General features: G+C 51.1%; 1 protein-coding gene across 1 annotated transcript in view; it reads right to left on the reverse strand.

Annotated features, from left to right (window-relative positions):
• The window catches only part of LOC122394164 (plexin-B-like), a 69650-nt gene that overhangs the window by 10422 nt on the left and 40049 nt on the right, over window positions 1–19179 (reverse strand). Inside the window, exons 4-7 of the mRNA XM_043390855.1 lie at window positions 18652–18780; window positions 15353–15453; window positions 9546–9678; window positions 1728–2102 (exon numbers count right to left, since the gene is read on the reverse strand). Coding sequence (XP_043246790.1) covers window positions 1728–2102; window positions 9546–9678; window positions 15353–15453; window positions 18652–18780 — 738 coding nt within the window. The remainder of the gene's footprint in view (window positions 1–1727; window positions 2103–9545; window positions 9679–15352; window positions 15454–18651; window positions 18781–19179) is intronic.

Genomic DNA, 19179 nt, shown 5'->3' on the forward strand with positions numbered 1-19179 from the left:
TTCCCTGTACTTTATGGTAAATATTAAATGAATATCTTTTATGCTTTGGCAAACATAGTCATGGTTGATCTAGTTTCCAGTTCATAAGTCCCAATTCCACTTTTGAATTTTAATATTCCTGCAGATTGGGCTACCTATTCTATAGCATACCGGTCAGTCTTGCTTCAATTTCTTATCTAGTCCCCTACAACAGAATAAACAAGTTCTAAGTGCTAGCAATCCAGAAAACATTTCACCAAATGTTTGTACGGATCACTTCCATTCAGTTTGCTGTACAAAACCTAGCAATATTTTGATTTGTAGAAATCAAATACCAATAACATATGTAGGTAAGTAGGTATGACTGAAATCCATTTATAAATGGCCACAAATCCAATTGAAGCAAGGCTGACCAGTGGCATTCTCACCTGCCTTTTCAAAGACATTGACATACCAAAGTCACTATGCCCACCGGAAATCAGAGTTCATGTTTGATATTTAAATGCATTTCATAACTCAAACAGCTTTGAAATTATTTCTATCACGACCAGAAGACAACTCATAAAACCAACATGCCCTTTCATAAATCCATAAAGCTAAAAATGAATCCAAGGCATTCTCCAGAAACCGTAGTAGGTATTGATAAGATTTTTAGCCAACTGGCGCCGCATGGTGGCGCTAGCAGAGCGCATTATACATATAGCGCTCTACTAGCGCCATCATACGGCAGCAGCTGGCAAAAAGACTGGGTCAATACCAATGCCTTTCTCCAAGGCCAATGATTCCGTGTTGATGTGAAAATGGCGCATTTGAGCGTCATATATGCCATACCTTACGCACGCTAATCTACTGCATAAAGCTTACAATTTTGGAACACGTTTGGGAAGAAATCAGGTAAGTCTCAGAACCCTTGGTATTTATTCTATATCTAGGCACTAACAACAAAATGTAATTTGTTTTCTACGTTAATAAATTGGCACTTAAGTCATGATCGCAACCTTGCAGTACTTAAAAGCTTATTGCCATTTGACATTACGATTTTGCAGTACTTTAACCCCAACAAAATTTTGCAGTGATTTAACGCCTGTTTTGTCCCTTGCATTGCTATCGTGTCGACATTTCTGGCGGACCTCACAAAGTTTTGTTTCTATTTTGATTTTGAATGTTTTCTCGTTTGGGGCCTTGGATAGTTGAAAATATTTGTAACTTGTAAGGACTAATGAATTAATTCTAAAAACGAATATCTTTTACCAAGAATATTAGAAAAGGTATGTATCAGTATGCTATCTTGTTCCATGTTGATGTTAGGTTCTGACTGGTGAAGGCACTGATCCATGGATCCCCAGTTCACATCATTTTTAGCAGCTGTAGTAAAAGTGACTTAAGTTAGCATGAAATTCATTGGTCTACTTACTTCTTAAATTCTTAAATATGACCTGAATCTGGTTCTAAGATACAAACTGTGAAGCGAAGTGAAATGACCATGGCATGAGTTTTTTTACTTTGCAACACAAGTATGCCCAATTGGAAAGAAACTATTTTCTTCTTGCTATGCCTACAACTGTATACAATTTTCATAATGAATTTCGGGAACGGGTCCATCTGGTTCCAACGCTGACTTAGACCGGGTCTGACCGGTTCCAGAAATGTGCCAGTCAGACCGGGTCCGGGTCCGGGTCCCAAAATTTTCCAGTTTTGCCACCTCTAACTTCGACAACAGCACCACTGCACTTCGGAGGATGACTTACTTTGTCGGCCTTCCCAGCTGAAATGACGTCGTTACGGCACGTGTTGTTGTCGTTGACACACTTGTTGTCGTACACGCACCAGCTGCACTGCCACTGTGACGTCACACACGAACCGCAGGTTGTGTGCCGGCCGCAGTCAAAGTAGACGAACTGACGCGTCACAAAGTCCTTCTTGGTCTCGGAGGAGCGCACCGAGAGCGGCACGGTCACGTGATCGGCCGAGGGCGCCAGCAGGGGTCGGAGGCTGAGCGGCGGCGCCGGACAGCGCAGGCCGCGCACGGTGGCCGTGGCGTCGACGGGCGGCGCTGAGCCGAACACGCACTGATATTTGGCGCCCGACGGCAGCGGCGGCAGCGCGCGGATCGACAGATGAATCTGAAAATGGACGGGGGCGGTGCGTGATACGAGCGGTCCGGGGACGCGCCGCCAATATAGCTGTCACATCAATCAGCGCCGTGGCCGGCGACCGACGGTCACCGCCAGATGGAGCGACCGGCGTGCCGCCCACGGCGGTCAATGGCAGGGTCCAACCGGACGTAACAGGTCACCAATGGCAGGTCAATGCCGGACGTCAGGCTCAGAGACCACGACTCTACTCTAGCTGTAACAGGTCACTGATGACTGGAACACGGTACAACAGGTTCTCCGATTAAATAAAACGTGAAACATTTGCGATGCAATTGGCAAAACTTAAAATATACGAACTGTGGCAAAGCTTGCAATGCCAGTCGAATATTCATTTTTGATTGACTATTTGATACAGCTTCTCCAGCAAATGACCGGAGGGGCGACCGCCGCACCGACCAGCTTAGCCTATTCGTCATATTACCCAGGCAGCTGGCGCAGTGGGTCCCGCCCCCAACCCCGCCGCCCCACCTGGGTCCCGCCCATCGTACCCCAACCCCAAAGCTCACAATCAATATATCGGATAGTATGGGCTCCCGGGCACCGCCCGGGGCCTCACGGGTTGGGTCGCCCACGCACACAATGCCTCCCGCCTCTCACCATGTATTAATTGCGTGCTGCATCATAACCGGGACAGACACGCGGGTTCCGACGATGGATGGGGAGGGGAGGATCGGGGGAGCCTAGACAGCCGACAGGAACGGGCGGGGAGGTGAGTGAACAGGGGAGCCAGGTAACGAATCGGTGAAGGGTGGGACAAGGGTGGTGATGCAAATATCTGTGCTTTTGCTTCTCTGGGATCGAACGACTTTTCCACAAAGCGCGTTCTTTCATCGTTTGCGTTGCTTTGTGCTCTGCGACCATTTGCTCCTCGCTCAGCCTCCACCCACTCATTCTGGCCATCATCAGCGCGGACAGAACGTCTCGCCATCACCATTGACCGGCCGCCGGAGTCACTCCGGGGGCGGCCCACCTAACGACGGAGCGGCTCTGCGGCCGCGCGCGCGCCGGATGGCCCCCGCGTGAGCTCCGGAGGCCGGGTCATCTCGGCGGCCGTCGGTGGCCGCCGACACGACACGGTCGACACGGTCGCGGCCACGTGAGCTCCGGAGGCCGGGTCATCTCGGCGGCCGTCGGTGGCCGCCGACACGACACGGTCGCGGCCACGGGGCGCCGTTAGCATCGGTCGTGACCGGCCGGACGCCTGTCTCGGACCGGGCGGCGACGGTCGGCGGTCGGGGCGCCATAACCGGCCGTCCCGCTGATGGATATAGGGGGAGCGTGGCGGCGTCCACCGCCAGTGGCACGGCCCGCGGCTAATCGGGAGCACCGCCGAGCGCCTGTCACAGAGAGCTGAGCTACTCGGGCCGTCGGCATCACGTGATATTTCGCTACGCAATCCGACACTGACACGTGACATTTGGCCGAGCGGCTCCGGGCGGCTATCGCGGAGTGCGGCCCGAATGAGCTGTCGGACGGCGGTGCTACGGCTGTCACTGGACGACCGTGCCGTGTGTTATGTGCTACGTGATCTGCCACGCCGCTAACGCGCGACCCGCTGCGACCAGCACACTCACGAACCGCGACCAGCCGCGCTGACCCGTTACTGCGCCGTCCGCTGGACGTAGCAGCTTTATCACACCACGTGGTGAGCTCGGGATCTGAGGACCTTTGAGGTTAGGACTTAGGGCAGCCTATATATAAACCGCAAAATCAAGAAAAAATTCTTTATCGTCCTTCTGAAAAATGACACGTGAGGGGCATTCCACGTCAAATCGAACAAAAATCGGCTGTTTTGCACCTTACCATCAGCGATTTCATTATAAATTTGTGAGCGAGTCCCTGTGTGGCCCCGGACATTACATTGATGTTTTTTGCACATTCTGACCACAGGTCTTCTAAATATAGGGCATCAGATTTTTACAAAATGTTGCATCTTTATATTTTTGAACGACCATAACTTTGGTTGTACTTGTTTGATTTGAATGAAATAAATCTTACTGTTTAGGTAATTTCTTAAGCATTTGTTTAGAATTGCACCTACTTAAATATATGACCTTGAAATTTGCTTAACTCTGTTCTTAAGCACAAATATTGAAATAGCAAAAAACACGTCACCTTCGATTTGGCTCATTTTCATATATTTTATTGCCTACCATATTCTTAACAACCTGTGAAAAAATTAGAGTGGGCCATTTATAAGTTTTGAAGAAAATTGCACATATGCAAACGTATGTTAGCACGCGCAGTGGAGGGGGAAGAGCGAATTTCGCCCACCCCTCCTGTTTTTCGCCAATATCTCATAAGATTAATGCGAAATTTATTATGGCTACCTGTCAAGAATTGAATTGGACATCTCATCGTGCAAGCAATAAGAAAATCGGTTCACAACTGTTCTAGCAATAGCGGTGTAAAGTGAACATCCTGTCGCCGCAGCGACGCGGCGACTCGGCAACCGGCGCCGACCGCTACGCGCCGCCTGAATTGTAGACTGTGCCGGGACGGAACGGAACGGTTCCGTCTTTACATCGCGCTCCCTACCGCTGATTACGTTCGATTCGCGTCAAATTTTGTGAGAAGACTAAGAAATGTACAGGCAATCTTATGGTGAAAGAATTTTTGAAAATCGGTTGGTAAACAATTGAAATATGAACGTGTAAACACAAAATTGTGATTGCTGCGTTTCCCGCATCGGCCGAGCCCGCCTCAGCCGGCGACATGTTACTCTTAGCAGGCCTCTAACTGCCATATTTATTATTGGATTAACTAGAAATTCCCCATACCTACTAAAAAATGTATGTTCTTTCGTATAGTGAAGATCAAAAGACGTGAAGATATCGTTGGGTGATAATGTTTTCGTTGAATTTACTTCATGATGCATTTCCACACGGCTCAAAATTCATCGCAAAATACCGTTTGCCTGAGACACTTTTACTATGGAACGTGAATGCTTGACTACGATGACTATGCATTTCCATTCTCGCAGAGTTTGGGATATCACTAATCAGCAATCATTCATTTCAGAAAGTGTACACAAGCAAGCATGTCTTGACTCTGTCTTTCAAGGTCACGCGCGGTTGCGTGATGTTGATGCATGAAAACGGCGTTTGCCGCGAAAGTTATGAATGGCCCACTCCAATTTTTTCACAGATGGTTAGGAACATTGTGACGGACATAATATGTAAAAATTACCCAAATCGAAGGTGACGTGTTTTTTGCTACTTAAATTTTTCTGTTTTAATTCAAGGTCAAATGCATTTCAAGGTCACTTCAATTTAATTTTATAATTAAAAATCAAAGCCTTATCAATTGCCTATAAGACCCTGTTAATATCATTTTGATACCAGAAAAGGAACCAGAGTTATAGCCATTTAAAAAATTGATGTGTGGCATTTTTCGCTGTATTCGATGACCTATATCTCAGCGATACGTTATCAAATTTCGAAAATATTATATGTAACTCATTTTTGAACCATGCCCAGTCTGCCTACAAATTTTCAGAAAAATCGAAGGGGATGACGGATTTCGGTGTTTGATTTGACGTGGAATGCCCCGTGAGCCAAAACGTGAAAATGGGACAATGCATCATTTACAGGCAAAATATGGCCAAACTAGTGTGATTTATGAAAACACCGGACAGAAAGAAATAACGCCGAGTAATTTCGTAGCGGTTCTGGTTTCAGGGGAATTAATCTCAGTCTGAGTGCTCGCTGTCCGCCATTTCGCGTCACAATAATCATATAACCATCAGCCGGTCGGGCGGAAACATTTCACGAGGCCGGCCGCCGTCAGGAAATTTTATCTCCACTGGCGCATCGGACTGTTTTCTCTTCAAACTCCATTAGATTGGCTTATCTGCAGGCGGCGTCGGATGCCTTACATCTTTTTATCACGGTGTTTTCTCCACAAACAGTCCCTAATGGTTGGCGCACGGGACCCTGTCCCGACCCGAGTTCACGCGTCTCTCTTTCACCTTCTCTCACTCCGCCCCTCCCTCGGCCTTCACGTAATCCGCTTAGTTATTTTGCCGGATTCCGTGTTATTCTGTCGCGTTAGGGTCGGCCCCGGTACGCCTCTGCATTGAGATGGGTACGAGCGGCCAGCGAGCGGGAGAGGTGAACCATACTCCATGCTCCGGGCCTCAGTGCCGTACTCACCACACTGCACTGGCCGACATTGAAAGCTCTCACAGTGTGAAAGGCGTCTAACAACGCCGGCACCAGCCTCCACCTGTGCGCCAGTCCTGTCAACTCCCTCTCTCCCACTGAGAGCGCCGTCCCGTAACAATCAGCCCCTACAATCTCCCCCGGCGCCGCCGGCGGGGACGCTGTGCCGTTCAGAGGAGCCAGCTAATTCGAACCGGGCCGTCAGCCCTCCGTCGGCCACAATGGCCGTCATCGGAGACGACCGATCCACTGACGAGCTCTCCTCGCGGTCTGTGAGACGGGACGAGCGACCCGCTAAGGAGCTCTCACGGTGAAGAGAGCTGGCGAGCGGACGGCCGGCCGGTCTCCAGTGTTGGATAGGGAACTGTCAGACTGGATGGCTCTGTGAGGATGGCCCGTAAGAGACCGTCAACAAGCTCGGCTGTCATTGCTTGGGGTGCCGTGGAGCTCCATTCAGCTCATGACAGTGTCGTCTCAGAAAGTAAAGGAAGGCATGCTGCCTATTAACAACTTTGTCTCTTCGTGAAGGAGAGCGTCGAGTGCTGTGCTCATCTGAGCTAATTTAGCAAGGGCACGAACTTTTATTACTATGCAAAATTACAGGATAGTTTCTTGGTTTACACTGAAGTCTCTACGAAATGTTTGGACATTACATTGCATCACATTTATTTCACCAAAGAACTTAGCCCGAGTTTAGCATCGTTTGTGAATTCAGTCCTCTCAATAACGTACGTTTTATGGATCAACTGTGTGGATAAAATGTTACAAGCGCCAAAATGTCAGCCACTGAGAGGATGCGCCTCTCAACAAGAAGAACAGCATGCATTTACAGAAATCGCACCCCGGGACGGTCGGCCATTCTGACAGACGGAGGCCTTTTTCCAACTGCACAGCTAATATGACACATCCCGCTCCGAAATATTGTTTATTCGCCACTACACAGCCAGAGCCCGACGTATCAGACGTGACGCTTTTCAGTTGAAGAATGAAAACCGGAACCGTTTCCACTGCTGTTTCGGATCCACAGGCGCGGCCGGGAGAAAAACATCCGCCGCATAAAAATCCCGGTTAGAAATCTTTGCACGTTTAAGGATAAAACCTCCCTCATCAGCTTTCTTCTCTGCCACAAAGCTTCATGTGTGGAATACGGAGAGGCGTCTTGCGGTCTGCGCTAATGCAGCGGATCCTACAAGTGTAATTATGGGATAGTCACGGTAGGCTTTACGGTGTACGTGCAATGCATGTGCTATATATAACTCTTGCAGTCTACTGAATAATCGCACAGCTCATGTCAAGTAAAACATGAAAAGGCAGAATAAACTGATGATACCTCTTCAGAAAATCGCAAAAAACTCGTACATTTGTCGGTTCGCCTGTGTTGCCGTCACCCAGTAAGGAGCAGCGTGAACAGCTGGCCCTCGGAAGGTACCGTCGGAAGTGGTGACAGGGCCGGCAGAACGTCCGTATCACTCTGGGTGACAGGAGCAGCAGGTTCCGGTGCGGGGTAGCGAACCCCTGACCTTCGCTGCGTTTTTATCGCGATGATATGTGATGTCAAAACAGCTGGATGAAACTCAACGAGTGATGATCCATTTGTCAAATATGGAATCTAGGATTGTTGGATAAGTTTGATAACCGCGACAACTCAAGAAACTCAAGATTATGTGTGTTGTCTCAAGACAATGTTCACTGTGTTCATTGTGAAACACAGTGATCAAGGTCGTATGTGACCGAAGGCTTTGTGTATTTAAAAGTAATATAAAAAATAAATATCGTTTCGCAATCTTGAGTTTCTTGAATTGTCGTTATCCAACTGTCATGGATACTTTACAATTACAATTGTTGGATAACAACCAGAAGACTAAATCCTTACAACTGCGAATAAGCTGCTTGCACACACACTGAGGTAAAAAAAAACTCAAACATGTGAAATGGAGAGTGGTTTTCTCCCCTGTATGACCGTTTAAACCACCGCCCTAACACAAAAGCGGCGAATGCTTCCCTCACAAAAAGTCTCCGAGTATTTTCACAGCCGGGAGACTTAACCACATCAAAGGACCGGAAGTTGTGCCAATTCCAGCGACATTAATCCCAGTACGCATTCGAATAATTTGGCAACGGCTCGCATGTAAAGCAAACTTGATTATTCACCACCGCGCAAGATAAATCCACCAATGAGCAGGGACAAAGCGCTTAATGAGGCGGTTTCGGATGTTCATTAATTTGAATATGCATCGGCCGTCGGTTGGGCACTCATTAACGACGCTGTGCCGTATAGAACGGAAGCGCGCCGCGGCGGCACGGGGACCGTGTCCGATGGCAGGCCGCAGTCGACTCGGCGCGCCGAGGGCCCGTGTTCGTTGTTCGGTGCCGTTTGTTGCGCTCATGTGACGTGCACGACTGACGGACCGCCGGCTAAGTGGCACGTTAGTGCACGGTACAACGGGAGGAGGGGCGCGCACGGGCAGTTTGGGTAATTCAGCAGCGCCCGCCCGCCCGTAATGTGCCGGAGCTATATGGTAGGCCGATCAGTGTGGTATGATCAACTGATCAGTTTATCACGCTCGTTACTCGTCAGGGAATAGTGCGACCCGAAAGATGTTTTTTTCAAACAATCGAAGGCGTTTATTCATATTGAAATATCAAAAACATAAAGACGTTGCAATACCATTTTCGTCAAAAATATGAAGACGGAGGAGGCAAAACAGTGACGGCCTAATGCGTTTTATCTCGTTATGTGCTGAAGTCTGTTTAGCCATTCTATTTGACTCCGTCCGTTGATTATCTGAGGCGCTCTGGCTCCCCCTCCGCACATGTGGATCCGCTCAAATCCACTTTGGTCCATCAAAGGGAGCGGCCGGTCCGGAAAATGGAACCGGACGTCTGTAGCATGCATAATGCCGCCGCGATAAGTGGTTATGAGCTCCGAAACAACACAGCGCTGGTCAGACCGCCCTGATTACCACGGAACGGCCCGATCCGGTCTGACAATGACATGCAAACCGGCTGAGGGTCCCGGACTGACGCAAATACACTACACAAACTACAGAAGCTGGCCAATCCTGACTGATATGATGATGCGCTTGAAGTTCGCGAGACTGATTTGACCTACCAGAAGCGGAATAGTCATTAGAGGTAAGCCTACCTGACATGAATTCGTTACATTAGAGATCTGATTGACCTGATTACAAAACTGACCCTGATCTGACTGACCTGGTCCGTGTCACTGATCCTGTACTGAACTGACCTGCGCCTGTTGGTCGATGGCGATGTACTGCGGCTCGATCCTCTCCATGTCGATACACTGCTGGCCGGCGTCAATGGAGAGCCACCGCGGCGAGCTCGAGTCGGCCTTTCCGCACTCGGAACGCACCGTGCACCTGCATACACAAACACAGACACAAATATAAACAATAAACACATAACTCAGCCACCTAATATACAGGCGAGGGCCTCCAGCATAGGTATTCGCACAAATCAAACGGTGCAATGACTCGCAGCAGGCAATATGCTTTATGAGCGTCGCAAAAGTGTCTGTGTATGGATGCAATGAATAAGTAATCAGCACGGCATTGGGTCATAACTAACCGCGATTATGGGTGGGCGCGTTTTCGGCCGTCGTGCCATTTCAATATGCCATGAGCCTGTCACATGCATCACTGAAATGAGTTCATTGCTCAGCGCAGTGAGGCGGCCTGCTGTATTTGGACAGCCTGTGACAATAACAGACGGAGGGGAGACGCCGCCAGTCGGCTCGCGATCACTCCGTTTCACGGTTCGTTTGCCGATCTTTGACTATCGCAGGCTGACGAAATTGGGAGCCTCCACTGGGTGGGCAGACGAATGGCTCCGGTCGAAACAAGCGGTGTAAATTGTCGGTAATGACGGCATCCGTCTCTGTCCGGTCCACCAGCGGCATTTTAAACATTCTGAAAACACCCGACCACCCGTCACAGCGGCGACGGCTGATAAAAAGAGCTCCAAAGAGACGGTCGATGTGGTCCCAGCCTCTCCACAAGACTCCCCAATCGCTATGAAGGCACTGTGCAGATCGCAGATCATACTGATGAAAACTGGCAGCACCCAGCACAGAGCGAAAAGCAGCACAACTTGTTCTGGCGGGCCTGCATAGGAAACGGCCCGAGGCATCCGCCCGAGCAAACTGCGAAGTTTGAGTGAGTTTTCTAGTCGAATTCGATGCCAAGAGTTAAAACCTGAAAGGAAAGATGCTACGCTATTCATCTAAGTTTAACCGTCTTCGCAACAGGAACAAACAACGACAAACTCCACCAATAGCTAGACAAACCCTGCAAACGTCTGAAGGAGAAAAGACATGAACATTGAGCGATTCACAACTTTACGCTCCAGATAAATCCATACCATACCCTTCTAAGAGGCAGCTCGAGCGCAAACCACCCGCTTCTCGAGCCTCTCTCACTAACTGTCGCTCCATCACCACGGCTCGAGGCGGGACGACACTCCCGCTCGCCACACTATCAGCAGCAGTGCGGCACCCTTTCCATCAGCCTCAGCACAGAGAGCCGGACACCTTTTCCATCAGCGCAGCTCCGGCGGGCTGACAGCGGCTCTGACGCCCCTCGCCCGACGTCCTCTCCGCCTGTCGGACGCGCGTCTCTCTCGGTCCCTCCGTCTCGACGACGCAGAGGGTCGGCGGCTGAGAGAGAAGCGACGCGTCTCTCGGCCCCCATCTCCGTCTCGGCGACGCAGAGGGTCGGCGGAGAGAAGGACGGGCGCCGAGTGGCGCTGGCGTGATCGATGTCCGGCCGCCGGCGATAATTGAGCAGCCCTCACAACACGCCAGAGACGATTGGCGTCCAATCTACCACGTGTGGAACGCCCCAAGGGACAAAAATCGCCCCGATTGCATTTTTGGCTCATATAAATGACTGCGCAGTTACCGAAGATCATCGATGGAAGTATGTGGACGACCTCAGTATCGGCATCCTGTCTCCTGCAAGAGATGCAAACATTGTCCTTCAGAAAGCCCAGACGGCCGCATCCACTCTGGAAACATGGTCAGAGAACAATCTCATGAAGATCAACGGAAAAAAATGTCATATACTCATCTGCAACTTCTCTCACAACACGGATATGGACGGCGCAGTAATCATTAACAACGAACCAGTACCTGTCGTCTCTACCATGAAACTTCTCGGAGTCCATATTACTTCTGACTTAAAGTGGACGGCAAATACAAATCATATCACAAAAAACGCCTCTCGCAGGCTGTTCATGCTCACAGTCCTCCGTCAGTTCCATGCAGATCTGAGCGATATCCGCGCCGTCTACATCAGCTTCATTCGTCCATGTCTGGAATACTGCTCTCAACTGTGGCACACGGGACTGACACAGCAACAAGCACAAGCAATCGAGCAAGTTCAGAAAAGAGCTTGCAAAATCATGATAGGATACGAAAACTACACCGACTACGCCTCTGCCTGCCAGCTCCTCAACCTCGAGACTCTGAGCGAGCGTCGCGATGCTGTCCTCTGCAAGCTGGCGGCCGACATCCTCGCCAACCCCGCCCACCCACTGTACCCGGGCGAGCAGCTGGCAAATGTGAGGCGCCCTCTGCGCCGGCAGCGAAAGTTTGTCGTACCGCGGGCCAAAACTGAGCGGTATAAAAAGTCCACTGTGCCTGTACTCATAGATCTAATGAACAGGATGTGATCCCCACGTAGATATGTTCGGAGCTCTTTTGAAATGCACTGTGTTTTTAATTTTTGTGATGCTTTTCACTTCTTCATGTGGTGCCACCATTGCACAGCTCATGTACGGCCTTTTTACCAGTCGTTGACTGTCACGTGGTCAAATAAACCTTTATGTATGTATGTATGTACAATCCCGCCGCCGCTGCGTCGTGATTGTCGGCCGCTCTCGGCGACTGTCTCAGGGCGCGGCGCGCCGCCAGAGTCGCCGTCACGGGCGGCGCGTGTGCCGGAAAGTGGCCGCGTCAGCCGCGGGGGAGGCCGACGATCGGGTTCCGGCCGGACGTCGGACCGACAGCGCCAGAGTGGCCGAACGGTCCCAGAGAGCTGCCAGCCACTACGCCGGCAGCTCACTCTTTCCGGCGGTTATCGCCGGCGACAGAAATGCGTACCCTTATATGTGATGCAACATAATCTCAATTATAGTTGTAACCATGAAAAACATGTATTTTGTGCAAAACGGTGCATTACCATTTGAGACTAAAATAATTGAAAACAATTCATAATCCCAAGAATAAAAGCTAAGTGGCTACAGCTCTGAACTGAACATAAGTTATAACTTTTAAGTCGGATTGATTCATTACCACCAGTATAACGCCTTTTGGGGCGACTAACGGAGCGAGCGAGAGGGTGGGCCTTGCACGTGCGAAATTGCGAGGGGGTACCTCCAACTGACTTGTGCACGGCACCCTACTAACCGGTCTCTAGCGATGTGCCAAATTTGGGCACAATTGGCCCAGCCGTTCTCGAGATCTGAAAGCGGCACCCTGCACGTGCGCACGTGCAAAATGGGTCCCAACTCTGGCACATGGATATGCAGTGCCTAGTAGGTGCCTACCTACATGCCAACTTTCAGCGCAATCGGCCAAGTAGTTACCGATATATTGCAACAATTACAAAACGGACACCTCTTCGTTTTGCACGTGGCACGTGCATAAGGGGTCACCCACATGCATCAGGAATAGTCCAATACTTGGTAGAAGGAATGAAGCTACCCTACAAAAATTATCGCGTGTAAATCGGTCAAGTGGTTGCTGAGATATAAGCCTCGCAAAAGCGTGACCACGGCCGGCAGCCGGCCGGCCGGCCGCTCATACTCAGAAATTTCCGTTAATCTAAGGAAAGACTACGCTCGCTTCGCTCGCTCCGTAAACATCAATCACATGACTTTGATTCAATGACCACCGCTCGTGTTCGCAATCGCCGTTGACATCAACCGAACAGCCCTGAGAAATAACCCTCCTCCCGACTCAAAGCCGCGCAACTGAAAAGCAATCTGAGAACTTGTCGCTATTTCGAGTTACAGCGCGCTCTCATACATTGGCCGAGATTGAACACGGTCGTACCCGAATCCGCCGGCGGCGCCGAATCAGGCAAATCTCGCGACGGTGTCGGATACGAGGACCTCGTGGCTCGTACCATCTCACCCCATATCGAGAGAGGCTGCCCGCAGGCGTGCCATCCAGCGACCCCACCTCTCCCTCACTCGCTCCTCACACGAGGGGCAGGGCAGCTCTAACCGAACAAGACACCGCGTACCCTGGGCTCTTCAACCCAGCAGCGTCATCGCGTGCCCTTCTCTCGCCCCTACAACCGCACAGACCCGGTGCTAATTCGGCCGGGCGGCCGCAGCGGCGAACGACATCCGCGCAGTCGTTTCGGCGACGAGTGGCGTCCGGGCGCGCCGGTTTAATTGTCGCAGACCGGCGCTCACGAGGTACCCGTTCCGGCGACAAAGTTACGGCGGCATTTACGAGCGTCGGTCAGCCACGCGCTGTGCGGAGGGAGCGCGGTAGCGGCGGCGAGTCGTCGGCGCTACCTACCTAACCATTGCACAGCGACGCAATGGACTGGCCAGGGGAGCAGGTCATGTGAAATGAAAACAGAAACGTTGGGCGGGGGAGCATCGATCACGGAAGACATATGTAAGTAAGTACAGGAGATTCTCTGAAGCCCAAACATGCCCTTCATCATATCAAGGGTGAAGGGATTCTCCCTTCAGAGCGCGGGTCATGATTTAAGCTTACAGCTCAGCCAGACTGGGTCACTGGATCCGTTCGGTTGCAGCAGCGCCCTCGGCCACAGCTGCGGACCGGGACAGCCGGCACGCCCCTCACTCTGATGACCCTCGCATCACCGACTCGCCAGCTCGGGGACACGCCGGCGGCCGAGAGACGACAAAAACGGCGCGCCACGACTCGTGCCTGGCGCGCCATTCACGTCGACACGCTGTTATTTGGCCGCGTGATTCATGGCAAATTGGATCGGCTCGACGGTAAACAACGACAGAAATAACACGGTTTAGTGGCTGCCGGCGCGCTATGATCGGACCTCCGGACCGTGTCACGATTCGGTCAGTTTGCTCCCAGCCATCATTTGTCGAATGTAATGGGTGGAAAGTAGCCAGTGCTGGATAAAACTTGCCGTAAAACTGGCGTAGGTATGTAAGCGAACGCGTGTCTGTCCAACGTGGCAACGAGTTGTGTAGTGTAGGATATCTAGTTGAAAGCGGCTGTTATGTCTAGGCTCCATAAAAATGCAGTCTAGGGTGTCGGTGAAATATCGTGCGTTACGCCAGCTTTCATGTCGCCTGAAGTAGCTAGATCAAGGCATAATAATGACACCAATTAAATATCTCATCATCAGCAGCCTCCGCTAGCAAGTCTTGATCGTTCCCAACGGTTCCTAATTGGACCAACTACCAGAAGTCAGCGTGCTAAATTGCATTCATCAACCTTTAACCTGAGCAACAACAAGAGACCCTTAAAAAGAACAGAGTAAACCAACAGCCGAAGTGGTGCTCTAAATCAATGCTTACAAAACAATCAATGGTCTCAGGGTGACACTCCATCTCCCGCTGGTTTTAATTTGCTCCTCTCGATCTCTGCCGGGCCATGGGCCTGAAGAAACGCCATAAAAAGATCCACGCAGCCGGGAGAAGAATTACCAATCAGACGGGTAATCTGTTTGAAGTGTCGGCCCACCGGCGATGAGCGCCGGCGCGGCTGCGTGCCGTGTCCCTTCGACAGGTGTGCTCAGTCCTCAGGGACCCGAGCCTCGGCCCCGGCGGACCCACTGACGAGTGCACACAGCTGGGATCGGACGTAAAACAGACGCGGGACGCCGGCAGGGCGCGTGTTGCATTATGTTGGCGCAAATGTGTACCACTACGGCAGGTGAAGCTACGCGTAAATAGCATTACGCTAACTTTGCAATTGTCTGAGTGTCTGCAGATAAGCGCACACAACTTTTTGTCAGGAACAGGCTCAGGCGGCTGAAACGTCGTATGGTTGACAATGGACTGTGTTTTACTGCACCAACGTACCTTTTCTCTAGGGAGCACCAGCCGCAGTAGGGATCCCTGGTCTCCAGGCACAGCGAACAGTTAGTGTGCTGCTCACAGGTCTGAAGTTTCAGCTTGAAAACCTGAAATAAAACCAACCGAGTCAGCATCCGGTTAAACAAACAAACCAGGAATATCTCTCAACGAATCAATTGTAAAACATCCCGAGAAAAAGCATTTAAAATCATCGGACCATAACTCATTTTGATTAGAGAGCAGTTAATTTCCTTGCCGACAATCACTGGCCCATGTTCACGCCACAGCCCCTCCACAGATCAAAACAGCCACAAGCACCCACTGAGAGTCGTGTGTTCCACACCGAGACCAGTGACCTATCAGAGCCATTCGTTACCGCCGGGACCACGACCAGAACCGCTTTCACGCCCGAAAGGCCGGGTCGAGCCCGCCTCGAGGGATATGTGTCGTTTCTCCGTGCCGTACCGTTACTTCGTTTTCCGTGCCGTGCTGTGTCTTTTCTCCGCGCCGTTTCCGTCATTCGCACGGCTTTGCTGCATGTGTCGTCCACGTCGTGACTTTTATTCTATCACCGTGCTCTCTCACCTTAGCACGTCCTTATCGCCAGGAGCCAGAGCACGCTGGCCGTACCGCACACACGCCCTCCATACGGAGGGTCCCACTTCCCGGGGACTAGTTTGGGTCGGAAGGCGGGCACCTGAGCACGCACACACACCCGCGAGCACGCACTGAGCGCGGTCCCCGCCCATTCCATCGTCTTCCTGACACGGGGTGGACCACAACGACCGCGGCGGAACACCCAGGTGCAGCCGACACGCGATACTTCCGGAACAGACAGACAGATGGTACGAGATTAACGGCTCAACATGTCATGCAGCTGCCTGGCTCATTTTGCAAAAGGCATGGAATAAAGCTGAGAAGCAGCCTTACCAATTACTGGTTTGGTTATTTGAAGCATATAATTCGATTAGAAGTGCAATTTATTTTTGACGTCACCGGCAGTTGCGTACTTCATTTTAAGCTAAATCTATGGTGGACATTTTTTCCAAAGCCGGGCTTTATTTCATGGGTCATGTCAGCCTTTACCTACCAAAGCCGCAAGAATCTGTCCTCGCTTGAATATGCAGCAAGAACTGACTCAGTCCCAGGCCCGGCCGCCGTCTGTCGGAAGCGATGTTGACTCGGGCGCCAGACGCGGGTCGTCGCGTCGAGTCGGCGCCGACGGCCCGCTCGGCCCGGATCGAGGCTCTAATCTCTCTCAAAATAAACACCATCTCGCCGGCGGCCGATTTATGGCCGGTGCCCTCGGACGGGTCGGACGGGTCACAGGGCGAGCAGGGGTTGAAAGGGTCACCAGAGCCAACATGTGGGTTTGTGTGTCTGCCGTGTAACCAGAGTGTAATGGATTACTCAATTCCTTACTGCTGAACCCCCCCCCCCCCCCCGCCCCCCCCCCCATTAGACCTAAGTACAATTTTCATGCACCGGGGTCGGATGGGACCAGACTCGCTTCTGCAGCCAGGCCATCAGCATCACCTGACGGTCGAGTCACAGGGCGGGGATGTGGACCCGGGTCACCTCGCTGATTCCAGTGACGGGGTGGTCAGGCAGGGAGATGTGGCTATCGGTGACTATTCAGATCAGGGGTTGGGCGCCGGCAGAGACCCGATGTCCGCTAGCAGGTCCCGGTGTATGAGGGTACATCCCGGAAGGCAGCGGGTTAAGAGGTTAATTAAAAGGATGTGCTTCGAGACAGAACCGGAAAATATCCGACCAAGCGTCTGTTGGGCCTTGATTGGAGACCCACTTCTTCCAGATAAATTTGTTTTGCTCCCGAGCTGACAAAGCCAGGCAATCGCTTAAGTGCCGACGCTCCTTTTATGTTGCTTAGGATTATATAACTGCCTCGAGATTCAGCTCAGCCTAACGTCATTCGGGAAGATGCTTCAACAATGACTACAAATGCCAGAAAATCTGACGATAATTTCTGTCTGACAATAAGCTAAAATCATTTCAACTCATCACAGTTGTTCATCGCAAATTCTCGTAATAAAAGCATTCTGAGAAAATCCAAGAAATAACCATAGTGTCGACTGTATCGCCTCAGCGGCGTTCCATTTCCAAATGTGTCAGCGATTTACAGTCTGGGGGCTCCCAGCCGGACGCCAGTAATTTCATCCAGTAGATTGAGTAAAATCGCCGGCGCTAATTGGCACCGCTTGGCTCCGACAGATGAAACTGTTCTCGGCGCTGATTGTGGAGACTTTGGGGACTTTTTACCGCCGGCCACGGACAAAGCTCTTGTAGAAGCCCCCGAGACGCCAAGTCCCGTCTGCGGCGCTTGTTTGCGGAAACTTTTCCGCCACGTCGGCCGAGTCGGGGCAGCGGAGAGACGCCGGGCTCCGCGGAATGACAGGCGTGGCAGCGAGATATCGGACGGGGGGAGGGAGAGCTCCCCGGGGCAGCCGCGGTGGGCTGAAATTCACAGACGGCGCGGTAAGGTCGGTAACGGCTGATGGTCGAACCACTCTCTGAGGAAACCCAGTCCCGTCCCAGGGAGGCGTTTATGGCCTCGTTGGAGGACGTCACAGTCAGGGTGCCATCAGGACTGTCATCAGCGTCAAGGCAAATATCCCGGCTGGTCGGCTGGCTAAGTCATGACCGTGGGCGCCGCACGGCTGTCGGCACGCGGCGACCGGCGTGAGTCGTGAGTCAGTTTTAACAGGCATACCGCCGGCACATCGTTATCGCACGTACCGCTGCTTGTGCATCCTCCGCTACCATTACCGTTTCACAGCCTACATTCTAACAATCTTTCATGTAAAAGGCTGGATTGCATCAGCCAACAGCAATATGATTGCACGTCACAAGTCTAAGAAAAACCTCATCTGTAGATTCCAGGACCCCTAGAGAGTACGCATAAGGACTCTGGTTCTGGTGTGTTGTTTTACGGCATGCTATTTGCGTGCAAGTATAATTTTTCCGTGTTGAAGCGAAAAGCTGTTTCCGGAAGCATAAACAGTCACACAATACCGGCACACGCAACCTTGGCGGTAATCCTACTATCTGTAACTAGAAGACAAAGAAACATGAAAATAATAAAATGAAGACAGAAATTATGAAGAGGCATTGTACGAGTAGTTAGTATGACCCCATCTCCACCGACCCTTGGTCTCGTGAGGACGGACGCGCACACAAAATTACTTTGAGCACTTACCTTGGTCTCGGCAAGGACAGAGACGTGCTGTTGCACCCACCCTGGTCTCTAAGAGGACGTATACACCTTGGTCTCTGAGAGGACGTACCTTGGTCTCTGAGAGGACGTAGACGTGCTGTCGCTGCTCGTCCAGCACCATGTCCGACAGGATCTCCGAGCCCGGATCCAGCTCCAGCTCGTCGTACTCGAAGGCATGACGCATAGAGATGAGCGTCACCTGATAACAAGAGAGAAAATGACGTCATATTGATGATACTTTTCGGCGATCAATTTATGTGAAGGTAGGAAACATGTTTATTTTTAAATGGAAAACTGATTAATGGCCCGTTCGAAATTCTTGCTCTTGAAAGTTTTCAACATTGTTACAGGCGAGGCGTTCTTTCTTAGGTGTATTAAATCAGCGCTCGTTGAACTACTTATTTTTTACATCTAGCGTCCACCCTGTTGGTTAGCCTTGTTTCAAACTTTGTAAAACCACATAACAACTTAACTTTGTCACCGGAAATGCTTTATCAGGCAGCGTTTTTGCTGAGTCCGACAAACTTTGGCCTGTTTCAGACAAAGAGCCCGACTAACTAATCCCACATGTCCACCCGCCGCGCCGGCCGCCCTGATC

Source organism: Amphibalanus amphitrite, unplaced genomic scaffold (genome assembly GCF_019059575.1).
Source record: "Amphibalanus amphitrite isolate SeventyFive unplaced genomic scaffold, NRLGWU_Aamphi_draft 000025F_arrow, whole genome shotgun sequence".
Taxonomy (NCBI): domain Eukaryota; kingdom Metazoa; phylum Arthropoda; class Thecostraca; order Balanomorpha; family Balanidae; genus Amphibalanus; species Amphibalanus amphitrite.